The sequence below is a fragment of the Anser brachyrhynchus genome, assembly GCF_964034855.1.
Source record: "Anser brachyrhynchus genome assembly, chromosome: 16".
In the NCBI taxonomy this organism is placed as follows: Eukaryota; Metazoa; Chordata; class Aves; order Anseriformes; family Anatidae; genus Anser; species Anser brachyrhynchus.
Window position 1 is genome coordinate 6146061 of NC_137734.1, and position 21195 is coordinate 6167255.

General features: G+C 40.6%; 1 protein-coding gene and 1 long non-coding RNA gene across 4 annotated transcripts; one reads left to right on the plus strand and one right to left on the minus strand.

Moving 5' to 3' along the window:
• Positions 1–37: 37 nt before the first annotated feature.
• LOC308178949 lies at positions 38–11930 on the plus strand. Its single transcript, XR_013940059.1, has 2 exons — positions 38–1905; positions 2019–11930. It is a non-coding gene; the product is annotated as an uncharacterized lncRNA (long non-coding RNA).
• On the minus strand, positions 11733–21195 carry RAE1 (ribonucleic acid export 1). Of its 3 annotated transcripts, none has more exons than XM_080558194.1 (13): positions 21046–21194; positions 20512–20608; positions 20262–20366; positions 19348–19440; positions 18414–18500; positions 17426–17512; positions 17115–17186; positions 16477–16584; positions 15360–15466; positions 15197–15272; positions 14503–14697; positions 12976–13061; positions 11733–12497 (listed from the first exon to the last, which is right to left on the minus strand). In XM_080558194.1, coding segments are annotated over exons 2-13 (1107 nt in total). In that variant the 5' UTR covers positions 20602–20608; positions 21046–21194; the 3' UTR covers positions 11733–12496. The 3 variants fall into 3 exon arrangements, with proteins under 3 accessions (XP_080414320.1, XP_080414322.1, XP_080414321.1); XM_080558196.1 differs by lacking the exon at positions 21046–21194 and adding an exon at positions 20903–21012; XM_080558195.1 differs by having other exon boundaries at positions 11733–13061; positions 21046–21195.

A 21195-nucleotide genomic window follows, 5' to 3' on the forward strand; every position in this document is an offset into this window, starting at 1 on the left:
GGCAGCCCGGGGCGCGTAGTCCGGCAGCGGCACGGAGGGTCCCTGAGGGGACGAGGGGGGGATAGGGGGTGTGGGGGGGGGATGTGAGGGGGATAAGGGGTGTGAGAGGGGGATACGGGGTGTGGGGGGGGGGGGGGACAGGGAACCACAAGGATGTGGTCGTGGTGGGGACAAAGTGATGGTCTGCAGGAGGGAGACTGCGGTCCCTAAGGTCCCTAAGAAGGTCGGGAGGAAGAGCTGGGAGCTGAAGTGTTCCTAAGGAGGTCCCTCAGAAGGTTCCGAGGTTTCCGCTTGTCCCTCCCGCTCTTTGGACTGTGGTGGTTTCAGAGCAGCGAGGTGTCGGTCCCTGCAACACCAGGTTCCTCTCCTGGTCCCTCCAAGGCTGGTTAAGGTCCCTGTCCCCGGTCTGCCCCGCTGTCTAAAGTCCGACCTGGGAGTCCTGCCGGGGAGCGCAGCCCCACAGCCTGTTCCGTGCTCCCCTGTGCCTAACTGCTGGAAAACAAAAGCTGAAAAGCTACTTAGTGCCTCAAAATCCACCTTTCAGCTGTGGATTGCTCACAGCGCTTTAATTCCTCTCCCCCGGTGCTGGTTGGAGCCTGGGGTCTGGGAGAGGGTCCCAGACATCACTTCTCATTTGCAGTTCCCATCACCCAGAAATTCATCAGCTAGAACGTCCAGAACTGCCCCAGTGCCTTAGGTTTATTGTGCCTTTTCTTTCTCTGCCAATTGATAGTGCTGTAGATTATTTTTTTTGCCATGTGATAAATGCAGAGGTAACATTTTAACAGAAAAAAAAAAAAAGCCATTGAAGTCTCTAAATCTCCATCTACTTTGGCTTCTAAACAACAGATTCAGTCTCTGCAGACATTTTTCTTCCACAGAGCCCACAGAGAAAAGCCAGTTATTTCAAGAGAAAGGAATGCATTAATGTCTGCACTCCGTAGTTATTCATTAATATTTTTCTTGCACCACTTCCATAGTTCTAAACACCCTATACTTCATAAAAGAAAAAAAAAAGCCAAGGAAAACCATTAAGCTTTTCATTCTTAAAGCACCAGACTTCAAGACTAGGACATGTTTCCATTGACTACGGTGGAAGAAGGATGGAGCTGGGCCAGCAGTGCCCACATCACCGCAACATTAACACCCCTCCGAAACAGGGACGGTCACACCGGGACCTCTGGAGCCTGTGCTTTATGCAGGGATGTGTGATGTGCAACCAGCAGCTCCCTGGCGCGTCACAGCAACAAGCCCGGAATATACCTTCGGGGGCAGAATACAGCCAGAGGCCAGGGCCTCTGCGCCACTGAGTCACACCCCTTCTGCCTGCATGACTTCCAGCACAAACTGCACATCAGCTGCTTCCTGGGCTGTCCAAGCTAGTGACAACCCAGTTGGCATTCATCCCCTGTCCCTTTACAGAGCTTCATTCTGCTCCACATGATGGCAAAGATTCAAATCATCCACACGCACTCCTGCTCCTCTGCAACGAAGGCAAGGTTCCCAGAGTTCTCAAAAGCTACCAAAGTATTTCGGTTCTCAATGCTTACACTCGTCAGGAGAAGAAAAACATCACATACTTTCTTCCTCTGTTCTCTTTTCCTCGTCATTGAGCCCCATCTCTCTAAAAGGAGGAATCCCAGTTCCTCTTCCTTCCTAGAGATAGGAACAGAAGCTCTCCTACAGGCAGAACAGAAGAAAAAAACTAGGGTAAATCCTGTTCTTAGTGAACACTTCAAGTCCCACAGTACCACTAGCATGGCTGGGGGGAGCATGCATTTGTTTTGCCACGCCCTGGAAAGCAGGATGGGAAATGAAATCTCCTGTCTCATGGTACAGCTATTATAAGCACAGGCTCTGATGAGCTGTTACCACAAACACAGCAGGAAAGAGAAGAGAAAATGAGTAAGGGTGGCTTTATGAGAGTTTATATATATATAAACTACCTCTCTCTAACATAGATGTATTACACTTATGTATTTACATTTTATATATAGTATTTTTCTTCTCGTTCGCAGGATAGGTAGTCATCCTCCCCAAAACACCAACAGATTAAATCCAACCACTAGATCAAAACCGCAGGAGCTTGGCAGAGCTAGTTTTCTGACATCTTCCTGTGCTTTCACTCTGATGAGAAGAGTACCTGAGAAGAGCACATTTCAGGCTTCTGTGGTCAACGGGAGCTCCCACAGAAATGGATGTATCTCAAACTATGAGGCTGCCTTGGGAAACACTGGACAACGCTTAGCATGAAGCTGAGGGGAGGCTGCAAGCAGCAAGTCATGGAAGACAGGAACACAGATCTGGTACGTGCTACTGTACAGCTGTATTTAGTTCTGTGTAGGTATTAAGAACTAAAACTGCACTGATCAATCAACAGGCTGAGAGAAAAATCATCTCTGGCAACTGTCCTTCATTTATATGATTTGTATTGCAAACCCAGCACATCCTATTCTAATAATGATCAGGCAGATTAAATTTAAAGATAATTCAACACAGTTAAGAGAACTCACTGGCTTTTTACTCACAGTAATCTATTTTTACTTACGTTAATATATTCCTTGAGGCTTATGCAAAACTGATACACAAAGGCTCCTTCTGGGGGACAGACTTCAGCAGGATTATCCAAGACCTGACACGGAGCAGCTGCAGATCACCAAACCAAGCACCCTGAATTCTGCTGAAAAATCTTAGCAAAGGCACCGTAAGACCAAACAGGTACAGAACCACATTGAAGTGGTCCCTGTCTAAAGGAAGGAAAACAAATTATGGCAGAGGGGGTGTACACCTGGGAGGACAAGAACAGGATTAGAAAACAGGAGAAAGAGTAGCAAATTCATTGCAGGAGTAAAGCTAGCCCTGTTCCCTCTTCGCTCCAAAGTCTTTCCTGTTCTGGTCCCTCCCTTAGCAGGGACGGGTAGAACAAATATCAGTGAAGCTCTGTGGTGCTCTTTTCACATACATTTCTGCTTCTTCCTTTGGTGTCTTTGGGAGAATGGTGTTGAGACATCATGTCTGGCTTGAAAGCCATTGAAGAATGTCCCTCATTTCTTACAAAATTGATGGGCTTTATTTTTAAAGTGGAGCAGGGCTACTGTGGAGCTCTGACCTTTTTCAGTTTCTGCTGCTGCGTAGCCAAGACTTCATTGCTGTAGGGCAGTGCCCTTGGATTTTGTCATGGATACCCGCTCACTGGTTATTGCAACAACAGTAGATGAAACATCCCTCTCAGATGCTCCACAGTTAAATAAGTTAGCTGAAGAGCAAGGGACTTTCTGTGGGAACTGTTTGGTTTGTTAGTTTTACTAATGCTCAGTCTGGATGCTGGCCACCAGCTAGGCTGTGAACAGTAGCGTACCAGAGAGATCTTGAGGGAAGCTGCGTTCAGTGGCATTTGGTTTAGGTTATATCAGGAAATTCTGCATCTGGGCCCTTTGTCTGATTTCCTGCTTTGATGCCCTGAACACACCACGACCATTGCTTAACTCAGAGCTGCTGCTGAAATGAGAATTAAAAAATAAAAATTCTTCCTCTTCAGGCCACTTTTAACAAAATATTTGAATAGATGATGTTCTTAATCAGGAGTGCTCTTTGAACAGGCTTCTGCATTAGTAGGAATCTTCCAATAGGACTTTTTTTTTTTTTCTGAAATACGTCAGTACTGGGGATGCTAAGCAAGCTGTATTTCGTTTGCTGGCTACACTGGTTACATAGAGCCACTAGGTAATGTTAGGAATCAAAGTCCATTGGATGGTAAATGACTTTCAGTCGCTACTGCTGGGTGCTGCCACTATTGGAGCTCCCTCTGCTCCCAGCTATAAGAACAGACGAGCTGTGACAGTAAGATTCCCCACTGGTACCACCACCATCGCTGTTTCCCACAAGTTTCCCATCTGGGCTCAGCTACAACCCCGTGGCTTGATGCTCTCTCTTCCACAAGCTTTTACACTTAGCATACATGTTGCAGATGATGTTCATGACTATCCTGGTGGACTGCTGACGGGGGGAAAATCATCAAGACAAGCTTTACCCAGGAATAAGAGCTGGGGAGGAATGAACCACATTTGGAGCCACTGGTGTTTGGGTCAGCAAGGAAAAGAGCTTCACTGGGCTTGTGGTGAAGGTGCTGCAGTGCACCTACAGTAGTCAAACCTACATTCATCCATGCTGGTATCAGCAAACTGGTGCTGGTTATTCTGCTCTTGGGGAATGTCTCCCTCATGGTCTGTGTTGTGCTGTTTATCGCAAGTTCCCCCCGCTCCTGGGAGCTTTGTCTATAAATGTCCCAGTCAACTAGACTGTCTAGTAGTCTATCCAACTGGTAGGCTCAGGTATCCCAAAATCTGAAGGGAAAGAGATGGAAGGAGGAAAGAAGGAAGAGAGAGAGAGACCAAAAGAAAAAGTGGGGGTGTTCCTCCCTGATTTTTTATTTTTCATAGAAAATACATTTCGTCTGAGTCAAACTGCCAAACTTACAGCTCAGACTAGTTCCAAAAATGTTTCATTATTTACGTTTAATGTTTACTTAGGGAAAATGTTAATTGTATCTTCAATCTTTTGTTAGCATTTTAAAAACCATAAACTACATTTTAAAATGAGGAAGCAGCGATTTCATGTTCTTTAAAGGAAGGAAGCAGAAATTTTCAGGCATTTTGAAATATTTTTTCCCAAATATTTTCTGAGCTGCTGTGTTAAAACAAAGTGGTGTTTTCTGATTAGGGAAAAAAAAAAAAGGAAAGAATATGCCAGAAGGTTCCTAACAATCTTTACCAGAGCTGACAGGCCCACATCCCATGACCTTTTCATGGAATTGCACGTGACACCACAAAACAAACTGAGCAGGAACTGTCCACCCACTCCAACCACAGAATCGTTAGGATGAAGTAAAACATTCAAGATGTCTCAGCTCTGCACAATCGTATGGGCACAGAAGACATTCTTAGCAGAAAAAGAAAAGTGAATTCAGAGCTGGAACACATCAACAGCACTGGGGTAGACCTCAGGTGGGCCCTTTCTATCCTGCTTCCCACAGGTGAACATACTGGGTCTTAGCCACCTGGATAACCTCTTTAATCTGGTGGTGTTCTCTTTCCCAAGTTGCTGTATTATAGATCCTAATCATACAGACTCTTCTGCTTTGCCACATCTAATAAGATAAATAATCCATATGCCCCAATATCCCCCTTCCAAGCTCTGATACTTTCAGAGGGTATTTAATGCCTGCAGAGAACCTGCCAAGTTCAGAATACTGTACACAAAAAAAGTAGATACCAGCATGAGGCCTAATTAACCTTCTTCAGAGATTTGGTTAGAAACACTTGGAGACTTGTAGTTGCCATGTTTACTCTATTCAAACACAAGGCAGCAAAGATTCATTGCAGAGCAGTGGCTGCCCAGATTATGAACACAATTGAACTGTCTAGACGTCAAAACAACGTATCAACATTGGATACGAAAACCATCTCCATAGTGCCCGGAAAAGTATTTAAAAAGAAAAACAGTTACCTGGATTGAACTTCAGACAGAATGATTCCAGCTTCTAGGTAATCTTGAATGGCCTGAAGTATGCCTTTTTCAGAAAACCATTACCACACTGCCACGGAAGGCAGTCACAGGCCACAGAAGGTCAAAGCTCACGAGACGGTATCATCCAGCTCTTTACAGTCCAACAACTTCACTCAGTCTCCTCCAGCATCACGGTCACTGCTGAGGGGGAAAAGCCATCAATAGCTTAACAGGCAATTGCCAGCAACATGATGTTCTTAACGTTGCAACAGGACAGCGACATCAATGAACATGAGAACTGAAACACAGGGCGGGGGGACATTTCCTGCTACATCTCATGGGCTAGTTACTATATCATGGTTTTAGGTAGTGGATAAGCACACAGAGAAGAGCATAGGGTAATAAAGAGGGTATGTTACATGTATTCTCAGAGAGAGAAAAGGGTTGATAGATCAGTTGATCGCTATTTGAAGTAAATTCAAGCTCAAGCATACGGGTTAGCATTCATCTGGAAATTCCCCTTCTTGGATAGGATTTCCATTTTGCCAGCTGGGAGCAGCAAGGCAAGTCCTACCTCAAAGGAGATTTTCATCAGCCTACAAGAATTAAAAACAACTCTATTGTTTCCTTACCATAAGGACAGCTTTGACAGCACTGTTCACAAAGACAAGGAGGCCTAGTAAGAGCAAGATAGTAGCAAGCAAGTTCTCAGATGACTCTGTGATAGGAAAGTTACTAGTGGGGAACTTTTCCCTGAACCTAGCCATGTTCACAATAGTTTGGAGAGTTCAATAATCTTCTCTTTCATTTCCCCATCGCTGCTGGCAGGACCACCAAAGAAAGGTGCTCAGATGATGAACTGGATGACCTAAGCCATTGTGAAAGACATAGGTCAGCATTAGAGAAGGCCTCGAACGGCAGCACGCAGCCTGTGTTTGAACAATAGCTCGATAGAAGAGAAAGGGTTCAATGGAAATGGTTTTGCTAAGCTGTTCTCTTTTAATAGACATTTCCCATCTTTCTGTGTTTTTGTGAAAAGCTATTTCAATCCAGTGAATGCACTTCTGAAATGCTGCACGCTGTTTGATGTCTGACAACTTTCAACAGATGTAGAAGTTGTTCTTTACATACAGGGTACCATCCCATAAATTAAACATTAACGCATAAACAACTAATTAATGATGTTGACAGCTTTAGACCACGAATGAACTTATGTAGAAGGTTTCCAAGGAAAAGAGATGTCTGCAGAAAGCAATTACCTGTCGGGTAAGTGATATCTGTTCTTCTGAGTCTGTATAAATCCCACTCAAGTGTTACATCAGGAGCAGGGCAGACAACCATCCTTCCAAAATAAATAAATAAATAAATATTGTATTTTTTAACTCAAGTTTTCATCATTTGAAAATAAACATCCTTTTCTACAGCAGGTAGACAGCTAGATTCCAGTTTGAGTACTTTATTGAGTACAATAATTGTGGCCTTTTATAAGCAAAATGCATCTCCCTCTCTTGTAGATTAGATGCATTGTAGGCCAGCAGAGAAAGGACTGAGCCATTTGACAGTGGCTCACAGAAAAGAGCATTTGAAATTAAACCTTTCTGGGAGAAGGCACAACTGTTATTAAATACTTTGGAAAGGCTTGAAGAAAATCTATTGAGTTTTACTTACACAGCGTTCCCAGGAAGTGAACATGATTATTCTCATCTGGTCCAGCAAACCAAAGAATGCAGCACTATTAATGACTTGCATTTAAGAAACATTAATGGCAGGAAGCATTCTGTATCAAACTACAAAACATTTGTTAATACGCCATAAAGTAAGGAGAGAGACTCAATTGACTCAGGTATTTAACCATCAGTTTTCAGCTTTTTCCTATTATTACAACAGGCTCATTATCATCTTAGTATATACACATTTCACACACATAAAGCTGTTAAAGCCTGCAAAATATATACTGGATAGTAAAGGGTAAACATTCCCTTTTCAGAATTAAGAGCACTACCTTAATCTTTTATCTAGGCCTGCTTTTCAGCGGCACTTGATACGGGAGCTATACGAAACACTTCCTTGAATACATAAAGCCAGAGATTGAGTTACACATGATTCAAGATCTATGCCACTCGTAAGACAAAAGCTCCTATATTACCTGGCACATGCCTGCTAAATTATTGAAGTGCCTCTTCAAACTGAATATATTCACTGGATAATTAGTCAACAGAAGAAAACGGTCTCTCTTTACAAAGCCAATGTTGACAGGTATTGTATCTTTTACGCACCGTTTAAATGAAATATTTGCAGAACTGATGCAACACAAACATTTGGAATTGCCCTACCAACGTGAAACTGTTCCAGAGGCACATGGCCCCCTTTGTGTTACTGCCTCAACCTCCCACTGCCTTATGAGCAAATCCTCAATAGCGTGAACATTTTTTAACTGAAGCAGCGCTATCCCCATTTCAGAACCAGGTAAACGGCAGAAATAAATGGAGGTTTGCTTTGCCTTTGAGGAACTAGCCTGATCCAAGTGAAATAGATACTTGTAATCCTCACTCCAGTCCTGTGCTGTGTCAGACTCCGCTGCTGCGTCAGGCAGGACTGAGCTGGGGCAATGCAGACAGCTTGCTGCCACTTTAACTCGTAGCACTTGCAGCCGCAGTATGCCAGCGTGCCACTCCTGCGCCTGCATTCTCACGAGCTTGTTTCCTGATGCAGGTTGTTGGGAACACAGGCTACTCCGTGGGTACGCAGAACATGTTGCACAAGGAAAGCAACTAGCATCTGCCTGCTGAAACCACCAGGGCCAGCCGGCTGATGTTGCGTTGTTTATTTTGACCTGGCAAGGGAAGAACAGTAGCAGTTTCCACAATTAAAATGGTTGTCCTACTGCTGGGAGCAGTGTGGTGGTCTCTCTATTGCCTATACCTAAATTTACCTCAAAATAAGAATTAGATGGCTTTCAGCCCTGGCTTGAACATGAGCTGTAGGACAAACCAGTTCTAATAACTCAGACTCACAGCCTACGGTGTGCAAAGAAGACATTCTGTCAATGCAGACGTTTTCTATTCTTTTAAACTTGCCCCAGGGGCAAAATGGCTATGTGATGTAAACAAGCAATTAAAACCAAATACTGTAACTCCAGACTATTCTTCCCTTTCATTATCTCATGCATTTGACAGCTTTGAAATTGAAAATCCAAAGACACTGAATTTCAAATTTTTTAGAAGTGCACTTGTTTTTTAAATAACTCATCACTGAAGCTTACTTGTTTGGTTTTACTGAAGTATTTCAATTAGCTTTTTTTTTTTTTCCTTCAAGAGAACCAGTTTAGAAAAACTAACAAACAAAAAAAAAAACCATCTTGCCAGTTTTCAACCTAGAGTCTCCTTTTATGGTCAAAGTTCATAAAATTTGGCTTAAAAACTAAATTTATTCAAATGTTTGCAGCCAGTAATCCAGTTGATATGCTTACTCACTCAGCTCCACCCTCACCTAATTCTCAACTCCTTAAACTTCTGGTCTCCAAACATACTATCAACACCTTTAATACTACTTAGGTTGCCAAAACTCAGCCGTACAGATGTGTCTCTTAGTAGCTAAGGGAGCACCTCATAGTTTGTTCTAAAAATGTCTTAGCTTACACTTACAGATAGCTATCACGTACACACCTGTAAAACTCAAATTAAAAAGAAAACATTGTCATCTTCTTGCATTCTGTATTTTGGGCTACCTTGATATTACAAATAATTTTGAAGTGTTTTTTTTGTGTGTGTGTGTGTTGTTTTCAGTTTTGTTTTCAGCACCAGACCTAAGATTTCAAATGCATTTCAGGCAAGAACTGTCGAAGGGGCACCATACCTCATCACCTAGCTCACATGCAGTAGCTCTGCCTTTTCTGCAGAGAACTTCAGCGGAGCCCAGCAGGTGTGCAGCAGTTCAGGCTGCCCGCAGTGCTTCTCCTGAAGCCATCAATGCTGCCACCTGCTGGCATACATGGAGATTTACAGCAACAGCTTTAAATGACATTTGGTGCATTATATGCATTACTGCAACTGCTGGTGCAGAAAATTTTGTTAGGTAGTTGTTTTCATCCTGAGTTTATTCCATTCGCTATTTTTTGTTGCAGTACTAGCGATGAAGTGATAGTTCTCATTTGGCTGGTAAGCAGAAAAACCTCAGAGAAATGTACATGGCAGAGCACCATTAAAAACTATTCCTTCTTTTTTAAGAAAGTATGAGCTATAGATCTTTCATACATTTTGCAGAATTCAGCATTTAATTACGACTAAATCTGACCAGGCATAAGCAGCAGTTTTCCTGAGATTTTGCACTTTTATCTAACACCACCCCCATCCCAAATCCACTCCTGGCCTAGGATACTAGGCTGGAGTACTCACCAATTCATCTATTGCATTTCCATCTGATACATTCTAAGACACTCCCTGATTACTTGCAACTCTGCAAGCATGTCTTGCTTTCATTTGTCAGAGATACTTTTTGTCAATTGTTAATAAAGTATATTTCAGAAAACTTATAAACTGACATGCAAGACCACTGACGTATGACACCAGCAGGAGGAAGGTTAAGGTAGCTCATCTGAATATGTTTATAAAGGGTCCCGGTGAGTTTTTGGGAGCCTAAACTGAGTTGCTTTTTACTCCAAAAATAATTTTTCTGCGATAAAAACATGAACTTTTAATATTAAATTTTAAAAGTTACCACTTTTTGTTAATAAATCTAGCATTCCTATGGTTGGCTTAGGGTGCACACATTAGAATCTTACATTTTACTTCAAGATTTTTGGATGCGCAACTGCCAGTGAATAACAAGTTAATACATTTCTAGGATGTCCGTAATGTTGAATTGCAAATGAATAAGCTCTCACTTATGTTTGAGGCTTGAAGGGATACAGCTGTGTGTACTTTACAAGAGAACATCACAATAATTCCAGGGAGGAGTAAATTGCCAATGCATTCTCTTAACTTAGGTAATGGAAAACAAACCAGTTCAAAGTTTGAGTCTCGTCTTCCCAATCGAATATATCTGATGTGAATATATCTGATGTGCATAGCAACGTAATGGAAAATATGCTCTTCTAAAATTAGTCTGAACGATTAATGCAATGACTAAATAATTCTGAAGCCTCAGTGAGAGATAAAAAGAAACTGATTCCAACAGGAGAATAAGTACTTATTAATACAAACTCTACTACCATACAAGAGACTTACCAGTGCTAGCTCTGTAAGGAAAATATATTTTGGCTAAACTCAGTATCCTCTTAAGCAGGTGCAACTCCATGGGAACAACTGTAAGTGCACATGCTGAACTAGGATGAATCTATTTTCTCCTGACTTCATTCACGTTATGTATTTAAAACAAAGAAACAGAATTTTTAAACAAGAGACAGATGATACGTTCCATTCTTCCCTATTTACACCAGTGGGAGTTCTGCACACAGAATTTATTTATTTTGCCACCAACAGTCGCACACACAACCTTGAGTATACTAGCTGCTTGCTGGCGTTCATTTGACTGAGAAGATTGGAAAAAATGTGCTAATAGCCAAAGATTACAGCATAACAATCAAAATTAAAAAAAACAACACCCTCAACAAAAAACAAGATAGGTTTGAGCAAACAACCAGCCACTGCTGCAGCTGCTGAGAACTCTTTGCTATCTTAAAGAAAACGAATAGTCTCTGAACATGAAAACTAAAACCACGTAAACATAGTAGTACTAAAAAGGCATCTTGAGAAACAAAGCCCAGAAAACAGCATCTTTAAACAACAGCAGCATGGACTTTCCTCAAATATACACCAACTAAGCGATGCACACTAAGCAGGAACTGATGAACACTGTAAAGAAATAAGTCTGAATTTAAGGGGCCAGTAAGCCATAGATTTTGAAGACAGTTATGATTCATTTGTACTAAAGACTAATTGTCAGGTGTACGGCTGTTGCGATAGAAGGAACTTGATTCATTCTCATAAAACAAAAGGCCTTTAACACTAGTCCTCTAAATTCTTTGCGGCAAAACCACAGGAATGATTTGTAATGAAACAGCAACTGGAAGCTGCATTAGATTTCCAGATAAGGCAGTTAGGGAAGAAGTACTTTACTTTTAGAAAATGTATCTGAGCTGCAGTGAAAGGACAAGAAGCTGCTTTTAGAAGCAAAGCACACTAACTTGCCCATGCGATTATAATAGAACTACTCAATATAAGAAAACGTTTAGTAAAAATTTTATTTGAAACGTAGCATGTATCCATAACCATGTGTTACAGCATACAGTTTTACAGAGAATTTGTACAATATGACAAGTATTTTTATACATGCGCCATCCCCCCACCCCCATTTTTTTTAGTCATCAGACAAAAAGAGTTAAACAGGAACAATAAGCATTCGCTTCTAAAAAGAAACTTTGGCATGTATACAACTGGATAGTTAAAAGTAAACAGTGGTAGATTCAAGTCAGAGACGCACATTGTTGTAACTTTTCTTCACAGCATTTTTGATCAGCATTAACCTCACCAGCACTATTTTCTAGTTAATACGAAAATGATCAATTAGTCAGTCCAGAACCCCCTGTTAAGGGGCAAAAAGGGTTAATAGAGATGTAAAAGAACCAACTTTTAACTCTAAAAATATCAGTTTTAAAGCAGTTCAGGCCACACATTTTGCACTCCTTGGTTTGGTCATGAACAGAACAAAACCTTTAATGGATTGCTCATATTACTGAACTATACATCACTTGGCACAACTGGCAGGGTCTCCTTTGGACTAGAACGAGTATTGTTGGCTCAAAAGTCATGTGCATTGCTGGAGTGTAAGAATAAAGGAAAGCAGAATTTGCACTGTGTCCATCTTCTGTCTTGAGTTTCTGTCACTGCTATTGGTCACTTACATACCTACCAAATTCATCCAAACAAAAGGGAAAACAATTTGCAAGACATTTCTTCCTGGCATACAGCAGACAGTACTTCCACTTTAAAAATCTGAAAACAATGAAAGGACTCCTAAATACTAAGACACAACAAGCCTCCTTTGAAAGAGCTACTTGCAATTCTTCAAGTATTTAGAAAAAAATACAGTATTTATATAACTTCTCCAGAACTATTAACATATTTTAATGTAGTACTAATTAAAAACAAATACAGAGAAACAAATGGGTGAGCTAAGCAGGAGCAACTGACGTTTAAATTTTGCTGCAATTTCATTATTGCTGTGGAATAGACAGTGGTTAAATCCTGTGAACAGTAGCCTCTCTCTTATGCATGTCAAAGTTATCTTATTTGAAAAAATGTCCTCCAGCTAGTCAGAACACATTTGATATAATTTTTAGAGATCCTGCTAAATGTCAGCGATCCAAAGTTGACTGAACCATGGTGCAACAGGGCACAAGTGGCAGAAGAGCAGTGGAGTAGAGGCATGAATGGCAGAAAAACGGTAAACACAAGTCAGACTCATACTCACTACTTCTTATTCCGAGGCTTTAACTCTTCTGCTGCATTTCGCAGAAAAATGTAGTTTTTCTTTTGTGGGTTATAAAATTCATGACCCTAAAAAAAAGAAAAACCATCTCTGTTTACTTTCTTCAAAGAGAAAATACTAACATTATAATTTAAGGGACATTTGTCTACAAATACAAAAAAAATGCAAAAAAAAATTCATTAAAGAAATCAAAAAAGCACCTCTAAGCTTTGATTCATAGATGCAACGTAAGAGCTCTGTGCTTTTTGTTTGTGTCAATCTAGGCAGAGAAGAAACCAAAACCTTAATGCATACTTAGTTTCTTTGTGTTTTTTTTCCTATCTTTTATATGAAACAAGGTCACATTTATTTACAAAATGAAGCCAAAGTTCTGCAGGCAACTGCAATGCAAATACAATATTCTGCATATTGACATTATTTACATACACATTACAAACTCAATACACAAATATTCAAAAGCAGGGAGAGTAAACAGTAATAAAGCTGTTAAAGTGCAATGCACAACTTGAAACTTACCAAATCTACTTCATAGAAACGGTTCCAGAAAATAAACTTAGTACCTACTGGTTAACAGATCTGAAAGGTACTTTGGTATATAGCTGCCACTGCAGTCTATCCAAGCATTTAGAACAGAATTCATCTGCCCCAGCACCTAACAAAGTTATCTTACTTTGTGCAGCATTCACAAGACTAAATACAAAGAAGTAAATTTAAATTTTACTCTCTTCGTGGCATGCAATAGAGTTTATTTGTGTGATTTCTGCACTCATTTCAGTCAAAAATGCTGTAACTATCATAACTAGTGCTGTTAAATTTGAGGATAACTATTCCATTATTAACTATTCGCCATTCCATTAAAACTCAGTTACATTTCACCCTTGCAGTCCCCTTCTTAAACAATTAAGAATTGATTCTCCACATGTTGTGGTTTGTTGATTCTCTTGCACCTTGATGATTTGTTTTTGACTCAAGTTTGGAAGATAAATAGGTAAGTGCCACCAGCAAGGTGCACTGACTGGTTCTGGAAATTTAGTATATGAAATTCAAACACTGGCTTAACTGTTTACAACCACAGCTACGGCTTTTTTTTTTTTTTTTTCTCCTTTTTTTAAGTTAAAAAGAATCTGCATGAGCAGCAGAGACATGCATTTCAAGGATTTGTGAGAACCTGTTAGCATGCCATATTGCCTGGTGGCTTTCCCCACAGCAGAATGCATGAGCAACAAGAATGACTTCTGAATCATGTAATTTACATTTTGTTCACCCACATTTGCAAAATAGCCTTGTTTAGCATTCTTACACAACTGCTAAAAAACAAAGAATGCGCTGCTTTGGTGTTACATTTCATCAGATTTCTGCCTACAACGACCACTGTACATTTTCTTGCAAGCCTATGAAGCTAGAAAGACTCTACCACTATTCATAAAGAACAGCAAAAGCCTCGTGTGAAAAGAATGGTCTTCTTAGTTGTTAACTGCCAATGTGAACATGGGTCTACACCTCTCTTACCTTTGACCAATCGTAACTGGAAGCATATGCAAATATATTCCCATTATGGTTGAAACAACAAGCAGATATTGGCTGGTCAAGTTGTTCTGATGTTTTTAGCTTTGTTCGTGCATCTTTATCCCAGAAGCTGAATCTACCATCAGATCCTACTGTTGCAAGAGTACCATGGACAGGATGAAATGCTATCCCGTTTACCTGCAGAATCATACAAAATACCATGTAAAGCACCACACATGTACACAGATGATCAGAACACTCACAACATGTGCTGAATCCTAAAAGCAAATACAACTACAGATAGCTCTTATCTTTTTAAAGCGTTTCAACAAGATATGACTCAGAATCAGATATTTCTCAAAACAAAACACTGAAGCAACAAGGAAAGAATCCTTATTGTAGTACCTAAAACTTCAATGGATATAACAGAATGTACTAAGGATTGGTTCAAGAATCAGCAAAATTAACAAGCATACTCTCCACCAAGATGATGTAATGAGTAGCTGATTTGGCTTTTGTTTTAAAGGAATTGCAAAAGTTTCTCTTTCCTCTTCAAGTATGGCCATGACTGCACTTTCAGCATTAAGTCTAAGATAACTTTATACAAAATACAAGTTGATGGAGAACAAATAATTCACAGCAGGTTTTACATTAAAAACATATGTTACCCTATCGACATATTCTATGCGGTACTTACCGCATAGATATCCTGAGGTGCTGATGTGTTTGTTCCATTGGAGCGATGACATTTGAAAGTGAAATTATCTTTTGCACTGAAAAGAAAAAAAAGGGAAGTCTTTTTATATTCTTCACTGTAAACTGAGCAATAAATAGAGGATGATTTAATAAGCAATACTCACGGATTTGGGGGGTTGATATAATGAATAGCTACTCTTCCTTCAATACTTCCAAGGGCAAATCCAGTAGGTTTGTTCACTTTGTCTTTAAAAATAGCAACACAGCGATGCTAAATTTGAGAAAGAAAGTATTTCAGAAGCTTGAGGGACAAATTTTTCTGAATGCTGTTTTGCACAGGGATGCAAAACACTACGTACGACAATGAAAAGTAAAGCACAAACAGAACATGTCAAGAGGAGTGAGTCAAATTCTACTCAGAATTTGGGCCATGTTATTTACATTTCTGAATCCTTATGGAGATCAGCTATAGAAATTTCCTCATGAGAAAAAATAAAATCTATATACTTAACTCAAGTGAAAAAAAGACCTAAAACATTATGAATACTAGATGAACCAAACTTAAACCCACAAACATCTATTTCTATGTTTCATTTGAATGCCAGATATTAATGAAATATAATCAATCCCACCTTTATGGAATATGACTGTCATTGTACTTGTAGGCTATAACTATTTGCAAAATTTCAAACAACCAGTAAGAAACAAAATCATGAGTTATAATACAGACTCAATAGCAGGTTGTCTTCCAAACCCTCTTTCTAACTCTTGCAAAGGCCCTACACAGAACGGGTCTGCAGGACATGACAAGACTCAGTTTTAATGCTGTGCACATGAGTATATCAATTTATTTATAGCTGAAATAATTTTGCGATTCTTAGGCAAAGTGTAAATTTGTATTAAATAAATTGTATTTGTATTAAATAAATTTGTATTTCTCTAATGAATGTTTCCAAAATTATTTGTACTTCGTATACAATAGATTTAGATAAAGATCAATGAAGGAGGAAGGAAAAAGGTCATCTAAAAACACTTTTGTTGAACTCAGGGGTACTGCATGAAACTCGTTTCAATCCATGCAATCCCACCATGGGAAGCAAACAGACTCAAACGTGTAGGCAGTGGTATTTTATTTTAATATACCACCATAATAGAAGTCAAAGTAGGCCATGTGCCCTACTAAGATAAAGGATGCCATCTTTGAAACAGCTTTTTAGCAAAACCAGCAAGTCCAGAATTTCAATCTGCATAAATACACTTGTAATAAATATAATCTTTTACCTGGTGTTTAAGAGGCGATTCTATTCTTCTAAATTCAGATGGTTGGTTCTCTAACTGATAAACTATCAAACCCCTCTCAGCAGTGGCCACAGCAGCCATAGGATGAACCTAGGTAGGGTTATAAAACAGGTTGGAAGAGAGGCAGTTGTGTTCACAGCATGACAGAAAACTCATGACGAAGTATGACAGAGTTTATTATTTTGCAGAAATCCCTGAAGAATTTAAAGGAATCAGACTATTTTCGGGGCAGGTGGGAGGGAAAGTGTTCACCTGTAGGCTTATTTTATAACAAATCAAATCAGTTCTTCCCTACCACTGAGAACCATATCAAAAATCTTCTAATTATTAGATGACTTTTCCAATACAAATTGCAATAGTGGTACACAACCTCATCCACAAATATGGGTAGGTCAGTTCTAGTGTTGACTTGTCTTCATGATGTTAAAAAGATTCCAAGCCTACTTTGCACGATGCAAGTACCTGTTTTCCAGGGATTTGATCAAGAACATCAACATATGTTTTATGATTAAGATTACAAAGAGATCAAATGCTAGGTCTGCATTTAGCGCTAACCTATAGAAGCCTCAAAGACTGACAGACAACCTACTGACACCAGTTTACTCTATTTCATGGCTTACCACATCTGCACAGTAACATCTTTCAGGGAGCTGCAGTGTCATCATGGGTGTTGGTGAACGGGTATCCCAGAACTGACGGAAATAAAAACAAACAAATTTAGGCTTGGAGTTGAGGATACACCATGCAAACTACTTTAGAAAAGAGTAAGTATTCCCAAGTTGTTTCATTCCTGCCTATAGTCAGAGAGCTTACTTCACTCTTTGTGAAGAAAGCTTCAGTGTGTTTAACAAATATCTTCACATTAGACTAATATTTTCATAAAAAGATTATTAGCATGCTTTGTGTCCATTCGTTCATGTAAAAATCACACCTTCAAAGTTTTATCCCAGCTTCCTGTCATCACACAGCTATAATTTGGTGCTTTAATCCAGTGGATAGTCTTCACAGGAGCGTCATGCTGAGGAAGAAAAAAGACACGATACACATACTAAGATAACAGCCTGCATTTCTTGTTTATGTTTCTCATATTTTTGCATGTATTTACACTTTTTAAACCATTCAAGAAAAACAACTATTTTAGTCACAGCACTTCGGATAAAGGTTGCAGGTCGGGACCTTACTGTGTTCTTTAGCATTGCAAAATCATCCACAGAGGAAAAAAATGACTCCTGAAGCAAAGAACTACAAATAAGTCACCCTATACAGGAAGTTAATCAAAGCAGAAATACAAACTATGAAAAGAAGAGTCTTCTATTTATTTATGAAGTACATTACCCACGATGCTAAAGAAAAAAAACTTTTGTTTTTTTCTCTTCTGACAATGAATACAGAAGAGAGGCCTACGTTAATTAAACCAAGATTTTTAAATCAAGGATAAGATATCAGCAAAAAGCTGGTATTTGTGAAAGTAAATTCAACAGTGTTTTGTTATTTTCTTTATCTTATAATTTTTAAGTGGAAAAAGGAAGGCTAAACCAATCTATAATGAAATCAGGAGATAAGCGATAGCAGTTACTAGGCACCTAAAACAATGCAAGATATCTGAAAAAAACATGTAGGCTCAGACTGTGTAATTAGCATGCAGCAGAGTGACTTAGCAACATCACAGCGGTGATGGAAAGAGATCTCAGGTAAAGTAGAAGGAACAGCTGCACAGGCTACTCAAATCACTTTGATTGCTTATCTCCCTATCTATATCCACTTCAATATCTCAACAAAATAAAAGGCATTCTGCAATCTTTCTCATATAGCAGTATCTACTTTGTAAGCACTAGACATTATCTTAATTAACTAACAAAGGTAGCTTTTAATAAAAACAGAGAAGAGAAAAAAATTATACCAATTAGCTTGGGACTTACTTGTGCAATCTGAATAGCTTGATTACTATTGAGATCCCACATTTTGGCAGTTTTATCACAGGAAGCAGTAAATACTTTACTTCCATCCTGAAAAACAAGAAACAGCCCAAGAGATTAAATATATCTGCATCACGCAATACCTACCAGAAAATTTTCAGGTCTTATTCTAATACAATAACATTAACGTGACATACACAGGGATTGCAAGACGAAAGAAACATAATGGAAATTTCTTTACAATACTTCAGAACAGTTCAAAACAAACTTCAGAACAGGTATTTCTTCATGCTTACCCATTACTGTTTCCTTATACCTATAGAGCAGTAACAAAGATAAGGTAAAATGCAAAAATAATGCAAAAATATTCAGTATGTAGTTAGACAGCTTTTTGGGAAGAGATGGTTGCTTTTGTTACTGCTTTTTTTTTTTTCTCCTTGTACTTTGAAACATTATGTAAACAGTCCTGACAAAACCTTTAACCATTTTGCTGGTCAAGTCATGACTAGCCAATTTCAGACTGTGTACTTTTGCTGTGAATATACTTCTGCAGAATTCCATGGGCATGGTAAAATCTTATAAGAAACACATTCTATATTGTGAAAAATACACACTCAATGAAAATTCAGCTTAAAATACAGTTTCAGATTTAAGGTTCTTCATTCAAGGCCTTTTCTAAATTTTGTTTTAAACCAAACAAGAAAACTGTGCTAGCTATCACCTAGCTTTAAATAAGTCCTTTTACACTTTTACCCATCTCATCTGCCCACATCAATCTATTCTATTACAACATGCTTAGCACACATTTACAGTCATATAGGTCTATACAGTAACCAGAGGATTTATCACACGTGGCACTTGCGTCTCTGGAAACCACATGCCAACTTATTTAGGTTTATAGTTAACACTAATTGTTTATTTTTAAATAGGGACATACATCGCTCCAGCAGCCATCTAGTACAGGCCCTGTGTGCATCTGCTGAGCCTTTGGAATTGTCTGTCCATTATCCTGAACCTCCCAGCAGCGAACCTGGAACAGAAGACACAGATATAGATGTAACATATTAGTATTATCAACTTCTCATTTTAAAGATTCCAGCCTTAGTTTATTATATGATTACAAACACTAAACTCTTCTTTGAACCAACTGAAACCTTGTTCTATCAACCTGTATGTTCCCTTCACCTAAACAACCATCCACACTCAGCCCCACAATTCCACCTCCGAAGCACCTTATGCGTGCCTCACGTAACACCTCGCAGTGCTCTCCTGGGGAACCCTTAACTGTCAGCTGCAAGCTGACGATTGCAGGGCACCAGCCAACAGACCAAACAGAACAGTTAAAAGCTGCACTCAATTTTTGTTTTCCCCTCCCTGACTGTGTCAGTTGGGATCAAACACTTGGATCCAAAAAGAAATTTTGAGGAGCTTAATTTTTTTTTGAGACTATCCTGTCAAACCAGCTAAGATTTACCACTGCATGCATCGTTCTTCCACTGGGTAAATTATAACTATGTCAGTCTAATTCTATAAGAAAATGAAGCTGAAAAAGAAAAGTTAGAAAAAAGCAAACAACAAAGTAATAAAAACCTAACAGGAGTAACATTAATTACATATTCTGAGCAGAACTTTAAAACCATAGGCAGAGGAACGACTTATACAAGTATCACAACGCAGTCTCTCAGATAAAGCTGCTGTGTCAAAATTTCTAGTGCCTACGCATTCAGAAACAAATCTGCAACTACAGAGAAAGATCTTCAGTTGCCCTAGCCTAAGTCTTTAGGACATTCTGCACTTTAGGCACTAATGCTTTTACTTTATTCATCTGTAGGCCTCACTGCGAGTACTTACATCGTTTGCCCACGATCCTGCTATTAGGAAGTTACCCGGCAGTGTCGGTGGACTAAACGCTAAACAAGATATGCTGTCATCAGGTGGAGATGTTACTTCAATATCCTGTAAAGAGCAGGCGACAAAATAAAATTAGCCATACTTGAAAACTGTGTCACTGAGCTCCTGTGACTCCTCCGGGATGAGTTAGGTCGCAGTGCTGCGACACACCACGACGCAGCGGTGCTCCCGCAGGGGTTAACACGCGTACCTTCATCGGGTTATGGTTATCCGCAGTGGTACTGCCAAACATGCTGGTACCTCCAGTACCGAACCCTGAGGTTGATCCGAAAAGACTCATCCTTGCTCTGCAAACGAGAAAACGTCCCTCTGAGATCCACAAGGCCCACGGGCACCCCTCGCACTGCGTCCCACCACAGCCAGCACGCGCACAACACCCTTCACCCCAGCCAGGAGGAGGCAGCCAAATATACAAAAACACGGGAAATTCCAAAGCAGAAAAAAAAAAGGCATTTCTGGCTGCAGCCGAGTCCCCGCCACCCCCCCGGCAGGCCCCGGCCGCAGCCCCCCTCCAGCCGCGCCCCGCCGAGCGCCCAGCCCGCAGCCCCCAGCCCGCAGCCCCCCTGCGGGGCCCGGCCTACGCCGCGGCCGGGGGGGCACGCAGGAGGCCCCGCGGGCGGGGCAGCGCCATGTCGCGGCTGTCCCGGCGCCCCGCGGCCGTCCGGGGGCCCCGTTAGAACCGGCCCCAGGCCGTTGCGGGGCTCGGGGCGCAGCCCGCGCTCACCGAGGGGCAGCTCCCCGTGCAGGCCGCGCCGAGCCGCGCAGGCGCAGCGGACAGCGGGGAGGTGGCGGCGCCTGCGCCCAGAGCGGGCCGGGCCCGGGGGCGGGCAGCGGGGCCCCGCCAAGGGGGCTCGGGGCCGAGGGGTGTGGGGGC